The sequence below is a fragment of the Bos javanicus genome, chromosome 7 (assembly GCF_032452875.1).
Source record: "Bos javanicus breed banteng chromosome 7, ARS-OSU_banteng_1.0, whole genome shotgun sequence".
NCBI classification, from domain to species: Eukaryota; Metazoa; Chordata; class Mammalia; order Artiodactyla; family Bovidae; genus Bos; species Bos javanicus.
In genome coordinates this window covers 57,014,389-57,037,391 of record NC_083874.1, presented here as the reverse complement: position 1 = coordinate 57,037,391, position 23,003 = coordinate 57,014,389, and the positions used below count along the sequence as shown (strand labels likewise).

Here is a 23,003-nt window from a genome sequence, read left to right as displayed (position 1 = left end):
TCGCAGCACGCCACGCCTCCCTGTCCATCACCAACTCCCAGAGTTCACCCAGACTCATGTCCATCGAGTCATTGATGCCATCCAGCCATCTCATCCTCTGTCATCCCCTTCTCCTCCTGCCCCCAATCCCTCCCAGCATCAGAGTCTTTTCCAATGAGTCAACTCTTCACATGAGGTGGCCAAAGTACTGGAGTTTCAGCTTGAGCATCATTCCTTCCAAAGAAATCCCAGGGCTGATCTCCTTCAGAATGGACTGGTTGGATCTCCTTGCAGTCCAAGGGACTCTCAAGAGTCTTCTCCAACACCACAGTTCAAAAGCATCAATTCTTCGGTGCTCAGCTTTCTTCACAGTCCAACTCTCACATCCATACATGACCACAGGAAAAACCATATAGCCTTGACTAGACGGACCTTTGCTGGCAAAGTAACGTCCCTGCTTTTCAATATGCTATCTAGGTTGGTCATAGCTTTCCTTCCAAGGAGTAAGCATCTTTTAATTTCATGGCTGCAGTCACCATCTGCAGTGATTTTGGACACTAAATAGATACTGTAGTGCAGTCCTAGGGCTTTCCTGGTGGCTCAGTGATAAAGAACCTGCCTGCCAATGCAGGAGACTCAGGTTCAACCCCTGGGTCAGAGAGATCCCCTGCAGTAGGAAATGGCAACCCACTCCAGTATTCTTGCCTGGGAAATGCCACGGACAGAGGATCCTGGTTGGCTGCAGTCGGAGTCAAAAAAGAGTTGGACACAACTTAGCAACTAAACAGCAACAACAGAGTGTAGTCCTATAAAGAGCCAACATGCTTTATGTGAAATATAACCCAACACAGTTTATCTCAAATGTCAAAGCAATTTTTTGCACTTTTTACAAAAGTGATAAACAGTAAAAGAAGAAAATAAAAACTGTCTAAAAAAAAAAAGTTAAAATGGGAGCTTACTAGATAATCAGTTCCATGATGTCTTTTTCTCCTTTAACAATCCATTTGGACAATTTTATTTCATCTTACCTGGATTCTTAGGCCAGCTCTGCCATTTCTTCACTGTGTGACCCTAGGCAAATTACTTAATCTCTCTGTACTTTAGTTTCTCATTTGTAAAGTGAGGCTAATAACATGCACCTTCAGGATGATTGTAAAACTAAATGAGATATTTTTTTTAATGAGATATTTTATAAACATCTTTAAAGCTATTATTTAATACTTAGTGCTTGTTTAATGTGCTCAAAAAGTTAGCTGTTTTTATTATGATAACATTATTTATAATGGATGGGGTCTATTAAGCTGTATTGCCAAACTATAATTTATTTAATTAAACTACTAATAATGCTGGTCTTTCAGGTCGACACCAACATTTCTCATCAGTACCTGGCACTGTTACTTTGGGATACATCTTCAGAGGCCACATGGCTAAGAAAACATCTAACAAACACAGCTTTTCTTGCCTGCAATGGTTGCCATTACTTAGAATTTTAGCACAGCCCTACAGGAGAGACACTTTATCAGTACATTGGAGGTACTTACTTCCATATTATTCTACTAGCTTTATTGTTTTTAAATCAACCACAGTTTGCCTTGGTTGGGTGAAGTATAGCTAGTTTAGAGCTAGTTTCAGCCAGTTTAGAGCTGGGCTGAATTATTTTTTAAGATCCTGGGTACTTTGTTGATATTGGGGTAGGAGGACCTTTGCCTATTTTGGGTGTCAGAACCAGGCAAACCCTGACGTGCATTAGATTTTTTTTTTTTTTTTTTGCATAGGAGGAAATCTAACTATTAATTAGGCTAAAGTGCTCAGGGAAGTATTTCATAAGTATTTTCACTGAGCTATTTGCTTCAGAACCTATATTTTTACTATCTGCCAACTAATTTGAACAGATTATTTAAAGTGCATGTACATGAATAAATAGCAAGGGAGGGAAATAAAGGTGAAACTGGGCTGAGGTTCTACCTGTTTATTCACCAAGAGGGAGCCCCCAGCAGGTAATGACTTGTGGTTGATTCACAGTAAAGAAGGAAGAGGATCAGTGCAGAGACAGAGGGGACCTTTGGGTTTTGGGTTGGTTTGATGAAAAGGCAAGTTTGCTGTAATATTGTATAACTATTTCAATACAATACATAGTTACTATTTGCATTAATTTTTTTTTAAAACACATCTGCATGGAAATGAGGGAACAGATCACAAAACAGACACCATGTGATGGAAGGCCCTTAGCAAACAAAAGATGCTTAGCATCTCATTAAAAGAGGTTTTGTTTTGTTTTTTCTTGCCATGGATGGACTCACATGTCATAATTTCCCTGCATAAGTAAATGGCCTGTTTTCAAAATAGGCAGAGAACCCCTGTTCTTTAGATCTGCCCTTAATTCAAGAAATATATCTAACTGTAGTCTAACAAGAGTCGGTTTCAGAAGAAATTAATGAGGAGCAGCCATTTATTATTTATGCTCTGAAACAGTAGGTCTGCTAATGTTCTGCTAATCACCAAAGCTGAACAGATGTATCTTCATAGAGACATCTTGAAGAATAGAATGAGTATAAAAGAAGCACAAATAGAAAAAAAATTCATATATGACAGGAAACAAGAGCAGTGAATGTATCACTGTCCCCGAGACAATGTGTGTTCAAACTGCAAGGCACAATAAATCTATCAGAGCGAGTTCTGTTCATGTTTTCGAACATTTAAGGATTATATTAAGCAATAATAATAGAAGTTGAATGTAGGGGGCTACACTAATACTGGAGAATGAAAAGAATGAGGCTGTTACTCTTGAAAACAGCGTTTAGCAAACTACCCAATTGCCAGAAAACATTCAAAAAGCAGCCTCTTTTGTGGAGGTTATGTAAGTAGTAAGGTTGTAAATTCTGAAATCATTATATCCAATTCTGAAATGATTCAAACCTTTGTTTTTTTGCCTTCATACAAAAATCTACTGGTTCCTCCTTTGAGTTGAAAATGTTGAGTGAAGCAGTTCCTATAATTCCATGAGCCACAGTCCCAGAGTCACAGTTAGAGTGGGGCCTTTTCTGAGAACTAGGATATCTGGATTTAAATCCTGGCTCTTCCACCTAAATAGCTTTGCAATCAGGCAAGATGGCCTCTCAGTACCTCGATATCCTCCTTGGCAAAATGGAATAATAAGATGACCCACCTCAAAAGGTTACAAAATGAATTCTCAGGGCAGCCCAATATATGGTGGTTCAAGACTGGGTCTTCTATTATATTGCCCAAAGGTTTCTTTTGGGTTTTTCTGTGACATCCTATGGAAAACATGGAATTCACATTCTATCTGGTCACAGCTTCCACGATGAATGAATAGTGACCGGCTCCACCTTGCCTCCTAACTCGTAGTCTCAGTCATGCTGATGTTTCTCATTCTTCCAGTAGAACACAGTTCCTCACATGTTCCACAGAAGGTTTACAAGATGGATATATCAACATACGACCAAAATGGGAGCTGATAGCAGATGGGTCTGCTATCCATGTCCTTTTTCCACTGTTCCTATTCTGGCCCACCCTGGAGACTAAAGATTAGAACTTTCCAAAGACATTTGTAGCACTCAGAGCTTGTATCCAAAGAATCACAGGGGGACTTCCCTGGTGGTCTTGTGGTTAAGAATCCTCTTGGCAGTGCAGGGGATGCAGGTTCGATCCCTGGTCAGGGAACTAAGACCCCACATGTCCAGGAGCAGCTAAGCTCACAGGACACAGCTAGAGAGAAGCCCATGCACAGGAACAGAAGATCCCTCACGCCACAGTGAAGATCCTGACACAACCAAATAAATAAATAAGTTTTTCTTTAAAAAAAGAGTCACAGGGAATGACTCCTCTTTGAGATATCCTGCTTGTGGAATTACATGCCATCAATACAGGGAGTGATCTCACGCTGCCTGCTAGAATCACTTGGAGAAGTTAACAAAATTAAAAAATTTTTTTAATTTTTAAATAATTTTATTTGTTTATTTTTGGCTGTGTTGGGTCTTCATGGCTGCGGGAGCTTTTCTTTAGTCATAGCAAGCGGGGCTACTCTCTAGCTGTGATGCGTGGGCTTCTCACTGAAGTGGCTCCTCTTGTAATGCAACATGGGCTCCAGGGCACTTGGGCTTCAGTATTTGCAGCACATGGGTTCTGCAGTCATAGCTCCCAGGCTCTCCAGCACAGGCTCAATAGCTGTGGGGCACGGGCTTAGTTGCTCAGTGGCATGTGGGGTCTTCCCAGATGAGGCATCAAACACGTGTCTTCCGCATTGGCAGGTGGATTCTTTACCACTGAACCATCAGGGAAGTCCTAAAATTGAGATTTAAAAATATATTTATATTGAATGTGTGTACATACTCAGGTTCCTCTCTAGGACTGTGGAAATAGAATCTTTGTAGCTGGAGCCCAGGAACCTGCATATTTTAAAGTTCCCCAGAACCTCTGGTGTGCACTCAGATGTTGGAGCTACTACTCAAACTCAAGGGCAGGGATTCTCAACATCCTGTGTCACAGCATAGTTGCAGGTCTCGCATCATTTGCTGTGATTTAAAGAGTGTCCACGTTTATGAAACGTCATAAATTAGGGTGGATGTGAGGTTACCCACCCTCCATAATGAAGTCACTCTCCCTCACTCATGGTTTCTAATGTTTTGTTGCTTGGAGAGAAGAGGGAGTTATATGGCTGGTGCATAAGCCAGTATCCTGTCCCATCTTTGCAGGAGTCTCGAATGAGTGAGTGCCGTTGATGGGCCCTTAGCCAATGTGGTTGAAATATTGCTTTGCTTACCAGAAAAAATAGGGGTGGGCTGCTATTTTCAATCGCTCTTACAATACACTCAAGAGTGCCTGCTGCTCAGGTGACTATGCATTACCCACCACGTGGGGCAGGGCAGACGCTGCCCTCTCCTGCAGCTGACCAAATAGCATCTTCTCCTGTGGCCAGAATGACTCTCTCTCCTTTCACACAAGAACCTCTCTCAATGGCAAGAGTCCACCCTGCCTCCATAATCAACCTCTCCTTAATATGTTTTCCCCTCTGTGCCTACTCAGCTGAGACAGCTTCAGGCAAGGACCCACACAAGACTGTCGAGGAAACAGACAGGAAACAAGACAAGAATGACAGATTCCTGTAGTATCCATCCTCCCACTGCTTCCCACCGTCCCGTGCACCTACTCCTTTAGCAACCGTGAACCCTGGACCAGTCATCAGGTTATGGAACATCACTTCATAGCAAATAGATGGGGAAACAGTGGAAACAGTGACAGACTTTATTTTGGGGGGCTCCAAAATCACTGCAGATGGTGACTGCAGTCATGAAATTAAAAGACACTTGCTCCTTGGAAGAAAAGCTATGACCAGCATAGACAGCATAATAAAAAGCAGAGACATTACTTTGCCAACAAAGATCCGTCTAGTCAAAGCTATGGTTTTTCCAGTAGTCATGTATGGATGTGAGAGTTGGCCTATAAAGAAAGCTGAGCGCCAAAGAATTGATGCTTTTGAACTGTGGTGTTGGAGAAGACTCTTGAAAGTCTCTTGGACTGCAAGGAGATCAAACCAGTCAATCCTAAAGGAAATAAGTCCTGAATATTCACTGGAAGGACTGATGCTGAAGCTGAAGCTCCAATACTTCAGCCACCTGATGAGAGGATCTGACTCCTTGGAAAAGACCCTGATGATGGGAAAGATTGAAGGCAGGAAGAGAAGGGGATGACAGAGGATGAGATGGTTGGACGGCATTACCAACTTGATGGATATGAGTTGGTGATGGACAGGGAAGCCTGGCATGTTGTGCAGTCCATGGGATCACAATGAGTCGGACATGACTGAGCAACTGAACTAAATTGAACTGAATCACAAAGAGAGGAGAGCTTATTACCTAAAACTAAGCTCTCTGGAAGTAGCACATTAGCTCATTTATCCAAATGTGGGGAATATGTGGGTGGCTCAGGTAAAGAATCCGCTTGCCATTACAGGAGCCACAGGAGCTGCAGGTTCAATCCCTGAGTCGGGAAGATCCCCTGGAGGAGGAAATGGCAATCCACTCCAGTACTCTTGCCTGGAGAATTACATGGACAGAGGAGCCTTGTGGGCTACAGTCCATGGGGTTGCAAAGAGTGGAACTTTACTAAAGCGACTGAGCACACACGCATGGGGACAATATGCAGGGACTGGAAAAAGCCGATGTGCCATTAGCTGTACTAACAAAATCAAACCCACGTGCCAACAAAACTTTCTGTGTCACTTCTATGTTTTATTAAACAACATGACCTGTCAGGCTGTGCAACTGGCACTGCTTTCTGTACACACACCAGCTACATCCGAAGAGCCACTCAGGTGTACGGCAACAGTACACTTAAGTCTTTTGACCCACGCTGGTCACATTTCCATTTCTCTCTCCACAAAGTTCTAACCTGAAAAAGTGAAAGTGTTATTTGCTCAGTCATGTCCAACTCTTTACAACCCCACAGACTGTAACCCACCAGGCTCCTCTATCTATGGAATTCTCCAGGCAAGAATACAGGAGTGGGTTGCCATTCCCTTCTCCAGGGGATCTTCCCCACCCAGGGATGGAACCTGCATCTCCTGCACTGCAGGCAGATTTTTTACCATCTGAGCCACCTTCTAACCTGAAGGCTGTGCTTATTTGCCATGTGAGCTGTAAAAACACATAAACTCTGAGTCCAAAGGAACACATCTGACACAAATACTTTATAAACCATAAAAATGAAATAAAGTAGAAAGAGTGAAAAGAGAAATACATTGCTAATTACCAAAACTGGCAATCCTCATATGTTTTGTGCCACACTGAAGCAAACTTTTCTAATTTACCTATGAAGCTACTCAGAATGACAATTTCCAACCTCTCTTCCACTCCAGTGATTTGCACAAGCTTCTACATAGCATTTTTACTTTCTAGGAAACATACTATCAACTTTAAAAAGCAACATCCAGAATTACACTCATTACTAACATATCTGCAGGATGTATGTCAATAACAATTAAACCAGCTAGTGGGAGAAAGGAAGAAAATTAAAGAGCTATTCCAGAATTTCTCTTCCTGGTGTTGCCAGCCTCTAATTGCTTGAAAAAAGCAGGTAACTCTTATAAAAATCTGAGCTATTAAGGTTATGCAAAAATTAGCTTATATGAGTGGAAAGAATATTCCCTCCGTGTTTATTTTATAAATTAATATACTCCTTAAACAAATGGGCAAATGATACTCATTTGTTTCTGATGCAATGCAGTGGGTGACTAAGTTCTTCAAAAATTCTGTAAGTTTGTTTTCAGTACTAACCACCAATGCACAGAGTGACAATAGTAAATGATCTTTTCCTCCATGAAGCCTCAGCTTCTTTCATAATCTATTATTGTAGAGTGGAAAGTAGTATAACATTGTAAAGGTTTGAATGATATCATTAATTCTTAGGCTTGTTGCCTGAAAAAAACTATGTGTGAGCTATAAGAGAGGCTCATTTTTATTCTGCGCTGTTTTTCCTTTGGGGTTACAGCGTAGTACTAGAATGGAACCCACAGGTGATATTCATTACCAGTGGGAAAGCCCCCTTCACCCAGTGTCCCAGATCTAGTGCAGATAGCTGCTGCTGCTGCTAAGTTGCTTCAGTCGTGTCCGACTCTGTGCGACCCCATAGACGGCAGCCCACCAGGCCCCGCCGTCCCTGGGATTCTCCAGGCAAGAACAGGAGTGGGTTGCCATTTCCTTCTCCAATGCATGAAAGTGAAAAGTGAAAGTGAAGTCGCTCAGTCGTGTCCGACCCTCAGCGACCCCATGGATTACAGCCTTCCAGGCTCCTCCATCCATGGGATTTTCCAGGCAAGAGTACTGGAGTGGGGTGCCATTGCCTTCTCCGAGTGCAGATAGAACCAGTACCAAAAAGTTCACAGCTGCTAGCCCCCTGTTTTGATTTTACAGTTGAAGTGCAACTCTGCCCCTGGGTTCTGGGTATTCACACTAGGTTAGTCATTCCAACAATAAGAAAGAAAAAGGCAGAAAACAGAGGGACTCCCAGTGAATTAAGCATGGTGCCCCCAGCAATCCCTGAGAGAAGCATATTGCTATAACCTCCTTTTTTCCTAAAAGGGAATCCTTTGCTACAGGGAATGGGTTGTTTTTTGTTTTTGTTTTAAAGAAGACAAATTCCTGCAGTTTTATGAATAGAGAGGTGATATCCTGAGGAAGTGTAAAATAAAACAGAAAGAGACTCACAGACCTAGAAAACAAACTGATGGTTACTAAGGGTAAGGATTGGTTTGGGATGGATATGTACACACTGCTGTATTTAAAATGGATAACCAACAAGGACTTCCTGTATAGCACAAGGAACTCTGCTCAATGTTATGTAATAACCTCAATAGGAAAAGAATTTGAAAAAGAATAGATACATGTATTGATAGATGTATAACTGGAATTATTTGTTGTACACCTGAAACACAACACTGTAATCAACTACTCTCCAATATAAAACAAAAAAGAAATTAAAAAAAAAAGAAATGTGAAGAGTCTCAAAGGAGAATACCTCCATCTGGTCACTTTAATGGTGTGGTTAAATCTGAAGTAAGGAGGGGAAGCAAGCAGAGACAAGGTCCCATTTTCTCCAGAGCAAAATATGTATCTATTTTCAATCTGAGTGTTTAAAACACTTTTATTTCCAGAATGTTCAATAAATCAACATGTTTGTTTAAATAATTACAATAGAAACCGAAAAAGAAGTGTGTAAGAGTTTTAACCTGATCCTTTTCACAGTGTCTATCACCTCACTGAAAATTTTACAAAGAGATGGAGAAAATGACAGCTTGCTTTTAAATATATTCTGCCTTCTATGCTGAAACACAAAAGCCATGAACAATTGGTACAGGTATTTCACATAATTTGTGCTAATGATATATCTATTCAAGAGCTAATTCCAGTATCCTCCAAATATATTTGGTATGGAAAATAGTTTCATTAATTTTTCCATTTTAAATATTTTCCTTTGGCCACACTCTAAAGCATAATTTACTGACTATGATGTACATACACTTCACGGAATTGCTCAACCAAGGAAAAATCTCATTTTGTTGAAGAGGTTCACAGTTCTTTGGTGGAGGCAGATCATACGGCAAACAACAGGACAGCCAGTAAAGGTGGTTGTGAAGTGTGACTGTTAAGCAAATTCCCAGTCAGTTCAAAGGGCTTGAGACTTTGGGGGAATACGTAGGCTTTTCTGTGGTACATTACATAAGCCCATAAAATACATTCTTCTGTGGAAGACTAGACAAGAAACCAAGCCCCTTCACCCAATTGCAGTTTGAAGCTTCATGGGTGAAGGATAGCCATGATCACTTCATGGCTATATGTAATATTCACTAACAATTGGTAAGGATTACAAAATATCATTATCTAGTGTCTGGTGGTCTTTATCTCCTTGATTAATGTGACATGTTAAAGAAATATAAAGGTGCAATCTCAGATATAAAGTATTCACCTCTTTTTTCTCCAACATTGCTAAGCATATTTAGGTGATTCCACAAGATTTAACAACCAAAGTAGGAAATTCAATTGTAGTTGAAAACAGCTCCATTCAGCTCCGAACAGCTCCAGGACAATCTGATGAAGCTTTGAAAATCTGCTAATACAAGTTTGCATTTCACGAGGTACTTTCAGAAGTATTATCTCATTTAATGCTTATTGCAATCCTGCAAGCAATAAAGGGGTTCTGATATTATAAAGCACATTTTATGAGTAAACTGAGCATTCAAAAGATTAATTAACCTCAGCTCATACAGCTATTGGGCTTCTCAGGTGGCGCTAGAGGTAAACAACCCACCTGCCAATGCAGGAGACGTGAGATGCACAGGTCGGATCCCTGGGGTTGGGAAGATGCCCTGGAAGAGATCATGGCGACTCACTTCTTGCCTGGAGAATTCCATGGACAGAGAAGCCTGGCGGGCAACATTCCATAGAGTCTCAAAGAGCTGGACACGACTTAAGGGACTTAGCACGCAACGTACGCATGCACGCACACACGCACGCACGCACACACACACGCAACTACTAGGACGTTAACACAGAAGGAAGCAGTGTTAAAAGCTGTGCTGTGGGGGCTTCCCTGGTGGTCTACTGGTTAAGAATCTGCCTGCCAATGCAGGGGACACGGGTTTGATCCCTCTGGGAACATCTCACCACATGCCACGGAGCAACTAAGCCCAGGCGTCATAACTGCTGAGCCACTGCTCCACAAGAAGCCACCGCAATGAGAAGCCCGCGAACCACAACCAGAGAGTAGCCCCTGCTCTCCGCAACTAGGGACAGCCCCTGTGCAATCATAAAGACCCAGCACAGGCAAAAATAAAATTTTTTTTTTTTAAGCTGCGCCTTGAAGTCAGATTGTATTGTGGCTTCAAATCTTGGCTTTGTTTTGAGACGATGACTGGTCTGTGCCTCAGCTGTCCCTTGGATGGAAAGGGGAGAATCACAGTATACCTCATAGAGTAAATGAGAATGTTTGAAAACACACGGCACAGAGTCACGTGATGAGCACTGAAGTGGTGTCCAATCCAGTCTGACACCACGCCTGGGGCTCTCTCGACCCCTGAGAGGCTAAGGAATACCCCATCTGTAGGAGAGGAACTTCCTTTATCAGACCTGTGGGTCTTCAACATTCTGCTCGCCATCCCTCTCTGACTGGGAATAGTGGAATAAAAGTACAACACAAAAAATGGTACTATGCTTAAAGAAACCAAGACTGAAATTGAAAAGAAACGGACTTATAAGAAGTACATCACTGAATAAAAATAGCCTTCACATTTTCAAGTTTACAATAATTTCTTTTCGGCATAATTTAAATTGTGGTGAAATGAAACAAAAATACACTAAATAGAAGGCAGAAAAGGGTTGTTCTTTATGAGACTTCCCTAGTTCTTCAAGTCATTTTTGCAACAGTTATTAAAAGAACTTCTACTTGCAGGCTATTTTACCTTGTCAAATTTTTAAAAATTTCTTATTTATGAAATAAGAAAAAAACCCATTAGGTTTCTGGGCAAGGCTGGGTGGTCAAGGATTACCGTACAAAAATGTTGAACACTATCAAAAGTCATTGTCATTTTCTTCTAAGTGTGCAAATTTTCTTTGGATTCTGACTCACGAAGGTTACAAAGAAAGGAAAACAAGTGACACTCTACTGTAACCTGTTCTTACGCTCTGAGTCTGTGAAGTATCAAGTTATGTGATGATCACAGAAACCTTGAAATGAATAAAAAGGCAGTCCTCCTGGACCATACAGCAGGAGAGACAAAATAAACTGTGTACTGTTTTACAGACAATGTTCAAAGCTCTCTGGACATGTTTGAGTGTACCAGTAGGGTTCTTCAGTTTCTTTTTCCTAGACACAGCCTTTTCTGAGAAAGTGATAGGTGCCTACAACTCTTAAATAGCTTTCCAAAAATACTATGAGCTCAGTACAAAAGCTAGCCATAAAAAGAATCCTTACTTAAAACCTTAACTGCTACATAGATTTTAATCATTGACTTCAATCTTTAAAGACTTTTGTCCAGCTTTATCTGATTTATCAATAACAGTCACTGGAAGATATGAAACTAAGAATGGCTGAAACGTCTTTGACGTACTGTGTCTCAGGAGGCAACACAGCACCATTCTATTGCGATGACTCCAAATAATTTTCACATGAATGGCTAAAGTGCAGAAATGTATAATTTATTAAGATTTAAATAAATCACAGGGAGAGAAGTGCCTTAACATAATTGGTAGAAATTTTTCAAAAGAAAATAAATAATTCTAAGAAATTAAGTTCTATGTATAAAATTCTTCCTCATCTTTGATATTTCAAAGCAAAATGTGTTCATAATGCTTTAAAAAGAACATGTATGCTTTTTTAGCATTTGATGTTTTTTTAAATGACTTAATCCAAAATTTAGAGGAAATGCCTTTCTAAAAAACTGTTAACCTGCAGAATGTTATAATCATTCTTTTTTTGTCTTAGCAATTTCCCAGATACAGTTCCCATACTGGAAATATTCCTAATAGCTGCTAAATTTGTCAAGAATAAAGTTTTTTCTGTTGAATCTATTAGAACATGTCTACTTTTCTCATGGGCTGTTGAAAAATGAAAAACTCCCTTTCTCCCAGGGGTGCTAACATCTTTTCCTTTTTGCCGATGACAATTACTACCATATCATTAGTAGCCAACAAACACCTGATGGTTGCCAACATAGCTAAAATTAGAAATCCACAGGATTCAGAATGACATTACTAAAACAAGAAATCTGAACATGTAAAAAAAATAACTCCATAAACAATAGAACAGTGACATGAACATCAGTTTTATTCACTGAGAATATACTCTTTTCAAAAAATCTATGGCATAAACATAACTATGAACAAACACTGCTATTCTCAGCACTTTCTGTCTAGAAGATTCAGTATACTATATGAAAACATCATTAAATTAAAGCATATAAACTTATTTATGTACACCATGATTTTTTTAATGCTAAGGTTAAAAGGAAGGCACCAGAAATATTGAAAAAACACAAAGAAGCAAGGTAGAAACACTCCAAGATTATCATAATTCTGTTTGCCACAGGGAAAATATTTAAGATAAAATTGAAAATAAAATAAACATAGGTTATGATATAGCCAAATTATTGTCAAATGTATCAAATTGGCTGGCTGTACATTATGGAGGTCACAAAATTATTACTTTAAAATGCTTCCCCACAAATTAGCATCTATAAACACTATGCTCTGTGGTTTCCAATATACTACCTAAAAACAGCATTGCTCCCCAAGGGAGCCTGGTTCCAATCCAAGGCAGATGAGCTAGATGGAGCCAGAATGGCAGTATTTGACAGACACTAATAAAAAAGACCAGTGACATTCCACAGACTTGCAATATCCTATTTTATTAGAAGCAGCAGAGCAGAGAGGTTAAACACATGCACAGGGGGGTCAGACCCATGTTCAAATCCTGGTCCCACCACTACAGGCTGTGTGACCTCGGGGAAGCCACTTAATCTCTTATAAACTCAGTTTTCAAGGCCCAAGGGGACAAGGGAGCACCTTTTTCAAAGGGCTGCTTCAAGCAGAGTGCAGGCAAACTACTGAACTATGATCCGGTTCACAGTCTGCCTTCAACACATCTACTGAATTGAATTCACCGAAGTGAATAGTTTATCAGCCAGTTTAATAGAAAATAATTACTTGGCACCACTTATCAGAGAAAGTCAAGTTTTATTGCTTAAGGAATCCAAAAAGGATTGCACAGGGACAAGAAGGTAGAAATACTGAAATGTACCAGTAAGGTATTTTCCATGATCTGTGTTGATTTCATTACTTTGCAGATAATGGTTTTCTTCTATGGATTTCTGAAAACATGGCAAACTTCTCACTGACATGTTCTCCATCTTTCCCTTTATGCTTTAGGAAGGCTCAATTTGTTGTTTCTGTTGTTCAGTCGCTAAGTCGTGTCTTACTTGCCCGGCTCCTGTCCATGGGATTTCCCAGGCAACAACAGCGGAGTAGCTTGCCATTTCCTTCTCCAGGGGATCTTCCCTACCCAAGGACTGGTCTCTTGCATTTCCTGCAGTGGCAGGCAACTTCACTGCTGAGCCACAAAGGAAGCCCCACTTCTTTCTTAGATAGGGGTTTATCAATATTTCCTACTTCTTATGAACCTACAGGAGAATATGTTTTAAAAGGGTGAAATTCAATTCCAAAATTCAATTTTGGAATATGTACAGTTTTCTCACAGAGCTATCAAACCTGGTTTGTTTTTAATGATTTTTAGCTAAGGTGAACTCTCAGTGCAAAATTAAATCCAAAGCCAAATAATCTTTTCTTGATTCACAGACACTAAGTATTTGTAGTAATATGGACTTCATGGGCAGTTGTGTTTTTAACATAATTAATTCTTGAAAATTGCTTTAAATTTCATAAAAAGTAGCACCAATATTCTAGTATTCTACTTCGTTCCCAGGGTAAACAATGACAAAAATATAAAACTACAGGAAAATTTTAAAAGTCACTCATAGTTGTCTATTACAAAAATTAAAAACTATGAAGTAATTTCATGCTCAAGAGCACCAAGTAATCAATAAAGAGACTGATGTATACATTATTTTCACCTTCATTTTGTAAAATTTATTTTTGGCTGCACCTTGAGGCATGCAGGGTCTTATTTCCCCAACAAGGATCCAATCCATACCCCCTGCTGTGGAAGTGTGGAGTCAGAACCACTGGACTGCCAGGGAAGTTCCTTTTATCTTTAATTTTTAGACTAAAGGTCAACTTCAGACCCCAGACTACTTTTCCAAACAAAGCACAGAAGGTAATATTTTATCATTTATACTCAAAATCGTATTGACAATGTCACAGGAAGAGGGATTTAAAAATGCAATTCACCCTGCCACTTAATAGGCTAGTGTTTTCCAACTGCAGTTCTGAAAGCAAAACAGTGGGTCCTGACAATAGAAAAAAATATCAGGTGCATATAAAATTGTAAGGGCAAGCACTGTCTGGTAAACTTTTTGATTGGCATGTATGTACATATATATTGGGTTGCCCTGCACAATGTTTTCCACTCTTGAATTGCTATGTTACTGCTCTAAGGCTAACTAAATTTTGCCTTCTGGAGCCCCCTACAGGCTTTAAATGTTAAAATCTTGAGTTTTACAGTAAATAAATACAGTAAGCCTTTTGATGGAGGGTGTTCAGGAACTAGAACTTGACTGTTTATAGGAACAGTCGCTTATACAGATAAATCAGCAGCCTTTGGTCTAAGAACTGAAACTAAACATGTGCACAGCCTCAACCTTGAAGTTATACCAGCCTCAAAAAAACATATTAACTTGGCAAGGTCAACCTTAGCCCTTCTTGTTTAATTTAAAATTAAGAGAAATAATCAGTATCTCACAAAAGCAGCTGTTTGGGGGCAAACTAAGAGACAGAATCACAAGGACTTTAGTCTTGTTAACAAGACATTCACTTTTATGAGATTTTCACAAAGCAGTGTTGAAAACTCAAATTAACAGAAATGCAGCCAGGCAACTAAAAGGCTTATTCCCATAATCCTACTCCCCAAGAAAGGTTTGAGTGAAGAGCAAAAAATTTGAACAATCAAGTACTAACCATTACCTCAACTCAACTGTTTTAAGAACTAAGGGGTCACATATCAAAGTAATAGAACTCTATGAAGTGATTAGAAAACTCAAGTGCTGTAGGTAATACAGGCTTCTATTGAGAACAAACTAATAGGCTACTAGGCTAGGGCATTCTTTCCTTGCTCCTCTTTCATAAAAGGAAAAATATAAATACAAAGAAAAAGTAACAATGTTTATCATTCTTCCTGATTGCTGCTGCTGCTAAGTCGCTTCAGTCGTGTCCGACTCTGTGCAACCCCATAGACGGCAGCCCACCAGGCTCCCCTGTCCCTGGGATTCTCCAGGCAAGAGTACTGGAGTGGGGTGCCATTGCCTTCTCCTGACTACCACAACTCAAAATAAAAATTTGAAGGAAAAAAAAAAAAATCTTTGCAGATTTTTTGCAGAAGCCTAAGAGGAGACTAAAACCACAAATATCCTGCAAACAATCATCAAACACTATTCTGACCTTAATTTCACCTATATCAGGTCACCCATCTCAGAGTGTTTGGGATGGTTTAGTAAACCTAAGGTTGATTACAGAACCAGGTAAATGGTAGATGATCCTGTAGAAAGGAGATCACTTGGCAGTAAATCAATTTAGCATAAATGAAGGTGATTCATAACACATCAATTAGAAGCACAGTTTTGGTTTTTTATTTTTTTTAGTCAGTGTAGGTTGGCTCCTCAAATAGATCTTGGAGACTAAAAGTGATAAAAAATGGACAGGTCTGACTTGCAAAATTTTGGTTCATTTAAAGCAAACCTGGCGCATCTTAAAATGATCCCATGGGCTGACATACACACTCATCTTTATTGGAACATAACTAGACCCAGCCTAGATACTACAATGGGGTTTGCAATTCAAAATGTATCCTTGGCTTTAGAATAATTTACATCGAAATTAGTAAAAACTTCAAATAAAGCCAGTAATTTAATGAGAGCTCCATTTTAGTAAAATGTTTGACTTGTTACTATTAAACAAATTTAACTATGTTCAGAATTATGCTTGCCCTCTCCCAAAAGCCTCAGACTAGTGTTTACCATAAACATATACTGGATAAATTATAATCTATTCAAAACAAATGGCAACACAGCTTATCTGCTACTTAATTCATAAAATATGGATAAAACTGTTTATTTGAAAAGAAGGAAAATGAAATTTACTCCCATTCTTTAGTATTTTCCTGTATAAACTGAGATTTGAAGAACGACTCTTCTTGGACAATGAATAAACATTTGGAGGGAACTGTATACAAAAAGCAGTTTTTAAAATAAGAAAATGGGAGCCCAAGCGATATACTTCCTTTTCCCATCACCACCCAGTCCTCTTGATTAAGACCACTCCTTCTCTTGTTATTCCTCACTAAATAGCCATCACAATTACTATACTGTAAATTCAAGGTGTTCTTTCTTTTCTCTCTATTGTGCTTATGGGAAATATCCTTCCTACTGTTTGTTGGCATCTTGAATATCCTCAAGATAATACTAAAATAACTGCTTTTATAAAATAGTTTGTGCTTTTATCTGGGATACCAAGACCCATTCATGAACAGAGAACTATGCTATCAAGTTTACTTCTAACACTTTAATGCCCTTCCCTTTTGTTTGCAAGACCACTCTACCTATCAAAGGAGTTATTCTACTGAATATTTAATAGCCAGTGATTTTGGTACCCAAATTCAGACTGAATGACGTTCTCCCATGTACGTGAACTCAACATAAAACACACATACATATCCATCACTCATTCATTCTCACTCGAGCAAGCATACACACACATTTTCTTTCTTTCCAGAACAAGCCAGAATTACAGCTCTTTTGGTGATTGTTATAATTTTTGGAATGGTTCATAAATTTTGCAAATTCTTTTAAATTTGTAACTTTTAGTTTTTTTCTTTCTTTTTTCCCAATTGTGAACCATTCCATATTGCATCTTTATTGCAAAAGTCAACATGCTTCTTAGAAATTCAGATTGTAATTGATAAAACAAACATTACATATATGAATTTAAATGTATAAACAGTTAGAAATTCAACAATATCTCCTATTATACTATTACACAAGTTCACAATTTTGTAAAAACTATAATACAGGCATACTATACATCAAGAGGAACCACTATTCCTTTTCACATGATTTTTTTCTTTTTTTTTTTTTTAAATAATGATCCATACCATGGACCTTTCTTTTTCCACCCACAAGACGTTTTCCAATTTATCACCTTAGCTAGTGACAATATTTTCTCAATGTTACAACATGAAGAAATTGAGAGAAATTCTACATTCCCCGGGGTTACCTTTTTAAGCCTGGGCAGTAAGCCACTAGTAAAACCAAGTTGACCAAGCCAGGTTGGTGGTTGTTATTGCTTAATAGCTACTTAGAAAGATGTCATACACATTCAAAAGAACAGAATTTGCCTCAGATGGTATGTGTTATTTCTGTAAGTGAAGATGCCAAGAAAACAAATCATGTTTACTCGCTTTTAAGAGAAATTCTAATGGTTTGGGACCTCAGCCCTAAAGGAAAACATAAATACATTCAACTAGTTTATGCTAACCTTAAATTTTCCAATATTCAATGCATATTTTGAATTATTTTTGAGAGTCAAACATTAGAAATGACATTTTGAAAGCGTTTTAGTCCTATTTAAGGTGTATCAAAAACTAAGTTTTAAAGGGCTTAAAAACTTACTGGAAAAAGTGTCTATTTATTCTTCACTTTAACATCCTTCTCTTTCACCCCATCTCCCCCAAGAACTAAAAATCAAACAAATCCTTAACTCTGTCTGTACTGAGAGTGTAATAAGATGTCAATTTTAGGTTAAAAAAAAATCATATGAAAAGGAATCTCATTCTGCTGAACTGTCAGTCTACTGAAAATTTTCTTACAGCTCCATTAATTTACTGTAATTTTCAGTTTCCAAATACAAAAATACAACAATTCTTATTGAAATCTATACGCTGGTAGTTTTAGTACACAAAAAAAACCAAACAAATTATTTACAAAATTATACAGTTTAAGAAAAAACTTTGTACAAAAAATATATAAATCCTTTGTTCCCTCTATCACGTTTAAACTGTCAGGACTCAAAATATTCACCACAATGAATCTTTCAAAATATATACTGACTGAGCCACAGACATTAAGAAAATTTCATTAGAGATGATGGAGGAAGAAGGAGCAAGATTGCTTATTCTAGTACCCCATTGTGATGTTTTCCTTCTCTTATAAGCTTTGTGTTATCAGAAATATAGTAATAACCTAGAAAGAGGAAGTCCATTATGAAGGGAAAATTACATAAAAACTTAAAAGTGATCCTGGTTTGACACATCATTCCAGGAAAATATACAGAAGAGGAAAGATAATCAGCATGTGGGATTTAATTTCTCATAGCCAAAAAAATCTAGAGTCCTGATGGTTTTAAATTTCTTAGTGAATAGTTTCTACTGTGAGAAAGTCTTTACCTCAGGAAACAAAATCCTTGACATGGTGATCACCAAGAACCTTCTGAAGCCAACAGAAAGTTTCAAATTTTCACACCACACATATTATAAAAACATAGATGTGTATATCCTTGAAAAAGTGATATCCTATTTACATTAATAATTTTATTTCCCCAGGGGTCAATACAGTGTAGTGTTGCTCCTCTGCTTTTCCATCTAACATTCAGAACACAAGGACATAAATTTACAGATATATTTTACTTAGCAGATACTCTACTCTATACAGTGTACAGTAAAAATGCACACAGTGAAGGAAACTGTCTACTGAAAGATGCTTATGTTCATGAATAGCAACAAGCTACAAAATTATGAAAATATAAGGTCATCTGATCAAAGTCAAGTTATGACTCCCATTTATTACTAGCATAACCATCCCCCTACCCCATCCCACCCCCAACCTACCCCCAGTCACCTCACCATCATGGTTTAAATTTAGGAAAAGCATTTCAGACACTTTTAAACCCTTTTGCATAACTATTAACTGAAGTGAAGCTTAAAAAAAAAGCTGGTGACTCTCCCCACAAATCCTTCCATCATTCTCATCAAAATATCACTTATTTATCAAGGTGCTGGTTTAAACTTTTTATTGGGGACTGACTTTTGATGGCCCCAAAGAATCACTTATCTCAGTAATGGGTAAGTCAGGCTATTAATAAAAAGACAGAAGAAAGAAAATGGGGATATGGGGATGAGAAAGGGGCAACAGATAAAAGCCTTTTTTATAGTCTGAAAACATAAAAAAAAAAACAAAAAAAACACAACTGAACCAATGCTTGATAATTTCAAAGCAAACTAAAACTCAGTAGCAGAAGTTCAGAAGAGTTAATGTGATGACAGAATGGAAATACCACAGAGCCTGCCTAGCACTGAAGAACAGTTATGATTAACACTAAAATAGTACTCACTGCTACATATTAAATCCCCCCAAAATTTAGACTGAATATAAGTCGGGCTCCACCTCAATAAAAAAAAGTAAATTTACTTTTCTTCCAAGACAACTCTTGAAAGCCAAAGGGTATTTTAATTACAAGTATCTCCTACTGTCTGACGACCCATCCATAATAGCTGAGAGTTAAGAGATTCCAGGCGATTTGACATTTAATGAAATTTTATCAGCAGATTATAATCCAAAATAAAATTTCTGAACACCCTGTCAATTACATCATAATCCAACACCAATAGAAACAAAAACAGGTGGTGTGGAAAATAAGGCTCTAGAGATTATCCATGTCATTCCTGTGGATCTTCACAACTGTGTAAAAGTCACTAGGCCTTTGGTGCTTTAATATCATGAACAGTTATGAGATGTATTTAAATAGCAAACTTGCTGTCCTTACACCTACTGTGTTGAAAAGAAAAATAAAAAAAAAAATTTTTTTTTGGCTCATTGACTTCTTTAAATAATTTTAAAAAGTTGTTCTTCTAAACAATATTCCTAAAAATTATACAAGTCGCATCAGATTTCATCTTCGCCACGAACGAGACTCATATTCATCTTCGTCTTCGTCGTCGTCATCATGCAAAAACAAATCCGAGGTTTCTGTTTCCTGAAAAAAAGAGGGTAAAATCTGCTCAGTGGCACAAGAAAACTAAGTAGAATACTTTTTAGGCCAAAGAACAAACAGACTAGTATACAATGCCCAGACTGGATTTACAAGTGATAAACTCATAGAGTATCTTTAGTAAGTAAGTAAGTAAAGTCATTCAGTGTGTCTGACTCTTTGCGACCCCATGGACAGTAGCCTACTAGGCTCCTCTGTCCGTGGGATTTTCCAGGCAAGAGTACTGGAGTGGGCTGCCATTTCCTTCTCCAGGGGATCTTCCCAACCCAGGGATTGAACCTGGGTCTTCCACATTGCAGGCAGATGCTTTACCGTCTGAGCCACCAGGGAAGCCCAAGTATTTTTAGGGGCAAGAAAAACTAAAAATGTTATTTAAAAAAAAAAAAAAAAATATATATATATATATATTTGTCTCCCTTGTTAATTTTGTTAGTTTAATAGGAGAAGACTTCCATTCTAATATCATCAGGAAAATTAAAAAACATATAAATGTTGAGTTGGGGGTGGTATCTATGACACGTTTTTGATTAATTTTATTCTATTATCTTAAAAGTGAGAAAAATAAATAACCACCTGAACTTCTGAATTTTTCCTCTGCTGCTGCTGCTGCTAAGTCGCTTCAGTCGTGTCTGACTCTGTGCGACCCCATAGACGGCAGCCCACCAGGCTCCCCGTCCCTGGGATTCTCCAGGCAAGAACACTGGAGTGGGTTGACATTTCCTCCTCCAATGCAGGAAAGTGAAAAGTGAAAGTGAAGTCGCTCAGTCGTGTCCGACTCTGTGCGACCCTGTGGACTGCAGCCCACCAGGCTCCTCCGTCCATGGGATTTTCCTGGCAAGAGTACTGGAGTGGGGTGCCATCGCCTTCTCCAGAGTTTTTCCTCTAAGAGCCAATTATTTGTGAGGGAAGAATATAACTTTCCTATGACACTGATATTCTAAATCTACCATAAAAATCTAAAATCTTATAAACATTACAAAGTATCTACAGACATTCCCAAAATACCAAGATTTTTCTGTTCTTAACAAAGGAAAAGTTTCTACGTTTGTAAAATTTTCTGCTGTAGGTAAAATTACCCATTTGGTCAGGAAAACTCTTGATCAGCCATAAATGCTTGCTATCTTTTAAAACCAAAATTACAACGAATGAGGAATAACTTGCAATGCTCCCTAAAGTGTCTACTTTAATAAACTAACTAGAAATATAGGGGTAAAAAAGCAATATTAGTTCCCATTGTTTTAAGAAGCTGATTAATTACCCATTTGGTCAGGAAAACTCTTGATCAGCCATAAATGCTTGCTATCTTTTAAAATCAAAATTACAATGAAAGAGGAACAACTTGCAAGCAATGCTCCCTAAAGTGTCTACTTTAAGAAACTAACTAGAAATATAGGAGTAAAAAAGCAATATTAGTCCCCATTGTTTTAAGAAGCTGTTTAATATTTATATATTTAAGTCCATGGTTTTGCTATTCTTTCCTCTTATGTCCAACTTCTTTACACTCTCACTTTAATGAACTATACATAGAAAATAAGAAACTCAAATCTATTACTTATGGAACTTGAATAAGTGAAAACTAAAACAACCAGATACAATTTAACTGTTCCCTTAATCCACATCTTTATTTACCAAAATAAAAATGTCCAGAGCCCCAATAAAGCCAAAATAAATGCAAATTTTAAAGAAAGAATAGTTTCTCCTACAACAGAAAATAATCCCCAAAAGAGCTTTTTCATTTCTGCACCTGTCCTGATTCTTTAATAAACTTCTAGACTAGTGTTAATCACATGCATGAAAAAACTCATTACGTATTTTAAAATTTATTTACTTTAATGTCAAGAAAAGCATATAACTGGAAAACAATCTAATTCAACTCTTTTATTTTCAGTTGTTAAATTTACCTCCTCCTTGACTTCTTCTTCCTCAGTCTCAGTGGATACAGAAGGCACCTTGGCCTTGTGCCATGATATTTGTAGCCGACGGTCTTTGAATTTTGACCCTTGGTTTGCAGGCTAAAATAGATTTTAGAACACAAGAGTTTGTTCTCACATTTACTAATGATTTCTTCAAATTGTGTGCTATTAAAAGTTTAATCTGGCACAAGATTGCACAGCTCAGTCAATAAGACAGGTGTTCATATCCAAATAGTCCAATTTCAGAGCTTAAATATTATGAAGTACAACTTCTTCAATGTAAATAATAAAGTAATTGCCTATCTACCTGTTGACACAGATACACATATATTTAAGATATAAAGCTGAATAAAGGCAGAGGAACCAGAGATCAAATTGCCGACATCCGCTGGATCATGGAAAAAGCAAAAAAAAAAAAAAAAAGTTTAATGATTATTTGAAGGGAAAAAAATCTGTTAAAATGGATCTACAAATAATCTCCAATGAGAGCTAGAAAAAGCGATGTTCTTTTTAATTAGAAAAACATGTCTGGCTTTCCCAGGATAATCCATAATTAATGCTGATGCCACATAAATTTTAAGATTTGTCTTGGTTTGGAAGATGAATTATATACAGTCATTCTACTTAGAAAAATCACGATGAGGACAACAAATACTGCCTTAATATGATTACTGACCTTTCACATTGATAATTACAAATTTAGAGTACAATCCTACAAATGTAAGTAATTTATTATTTTTTTTTAAATGTAAATAATTTAAAAATCATCTATTCATCTCATGACATCCCTTCTATCCCAATCCATATCTGATAAACTGTTTCCACTTCCTCTCCTGAAATGCTATACGACGACAAACACTCCATGGCACATCTGTGCATCCCACAAATGCTA

General features: G+C 38.0%; 1 protein-coding gene across 4 annotated transcripts in view; it reads right to left on the bottom strand.

Annotated features, from left to right (window-relative positions):
* Nucleotides 1-12,297: 12,297 nt before the first annotated feature.
* RBM27 (RNA binding motif protein 27) overlaps nt 12,298-23,003 on the bottom strand; it is a 65,586-nt gene continuing 54,880 nt past the window's right edge. For all 4 annotated transcript variants that reach the window (XM_061423867.1, XM_061423869.1, XM_061423868.1 and 1 more), the window contains 2 exons: nt 22,100-22,210; nt 12,298-20,183 (listed from right to left, as the gene is read on the bottom strand). In XM_061423867.1, the coding sequence (XP_061279851.1) occupies nt 20,100-20,183; nt 22,100-22,210 (195 nt within the window). In that variant the 3' untranslated portion in view covers nt 12,298-20,099. The remainder of the gene's footprint in view (nt 20,184-22,099; nt 22,211-23,003) is intronic.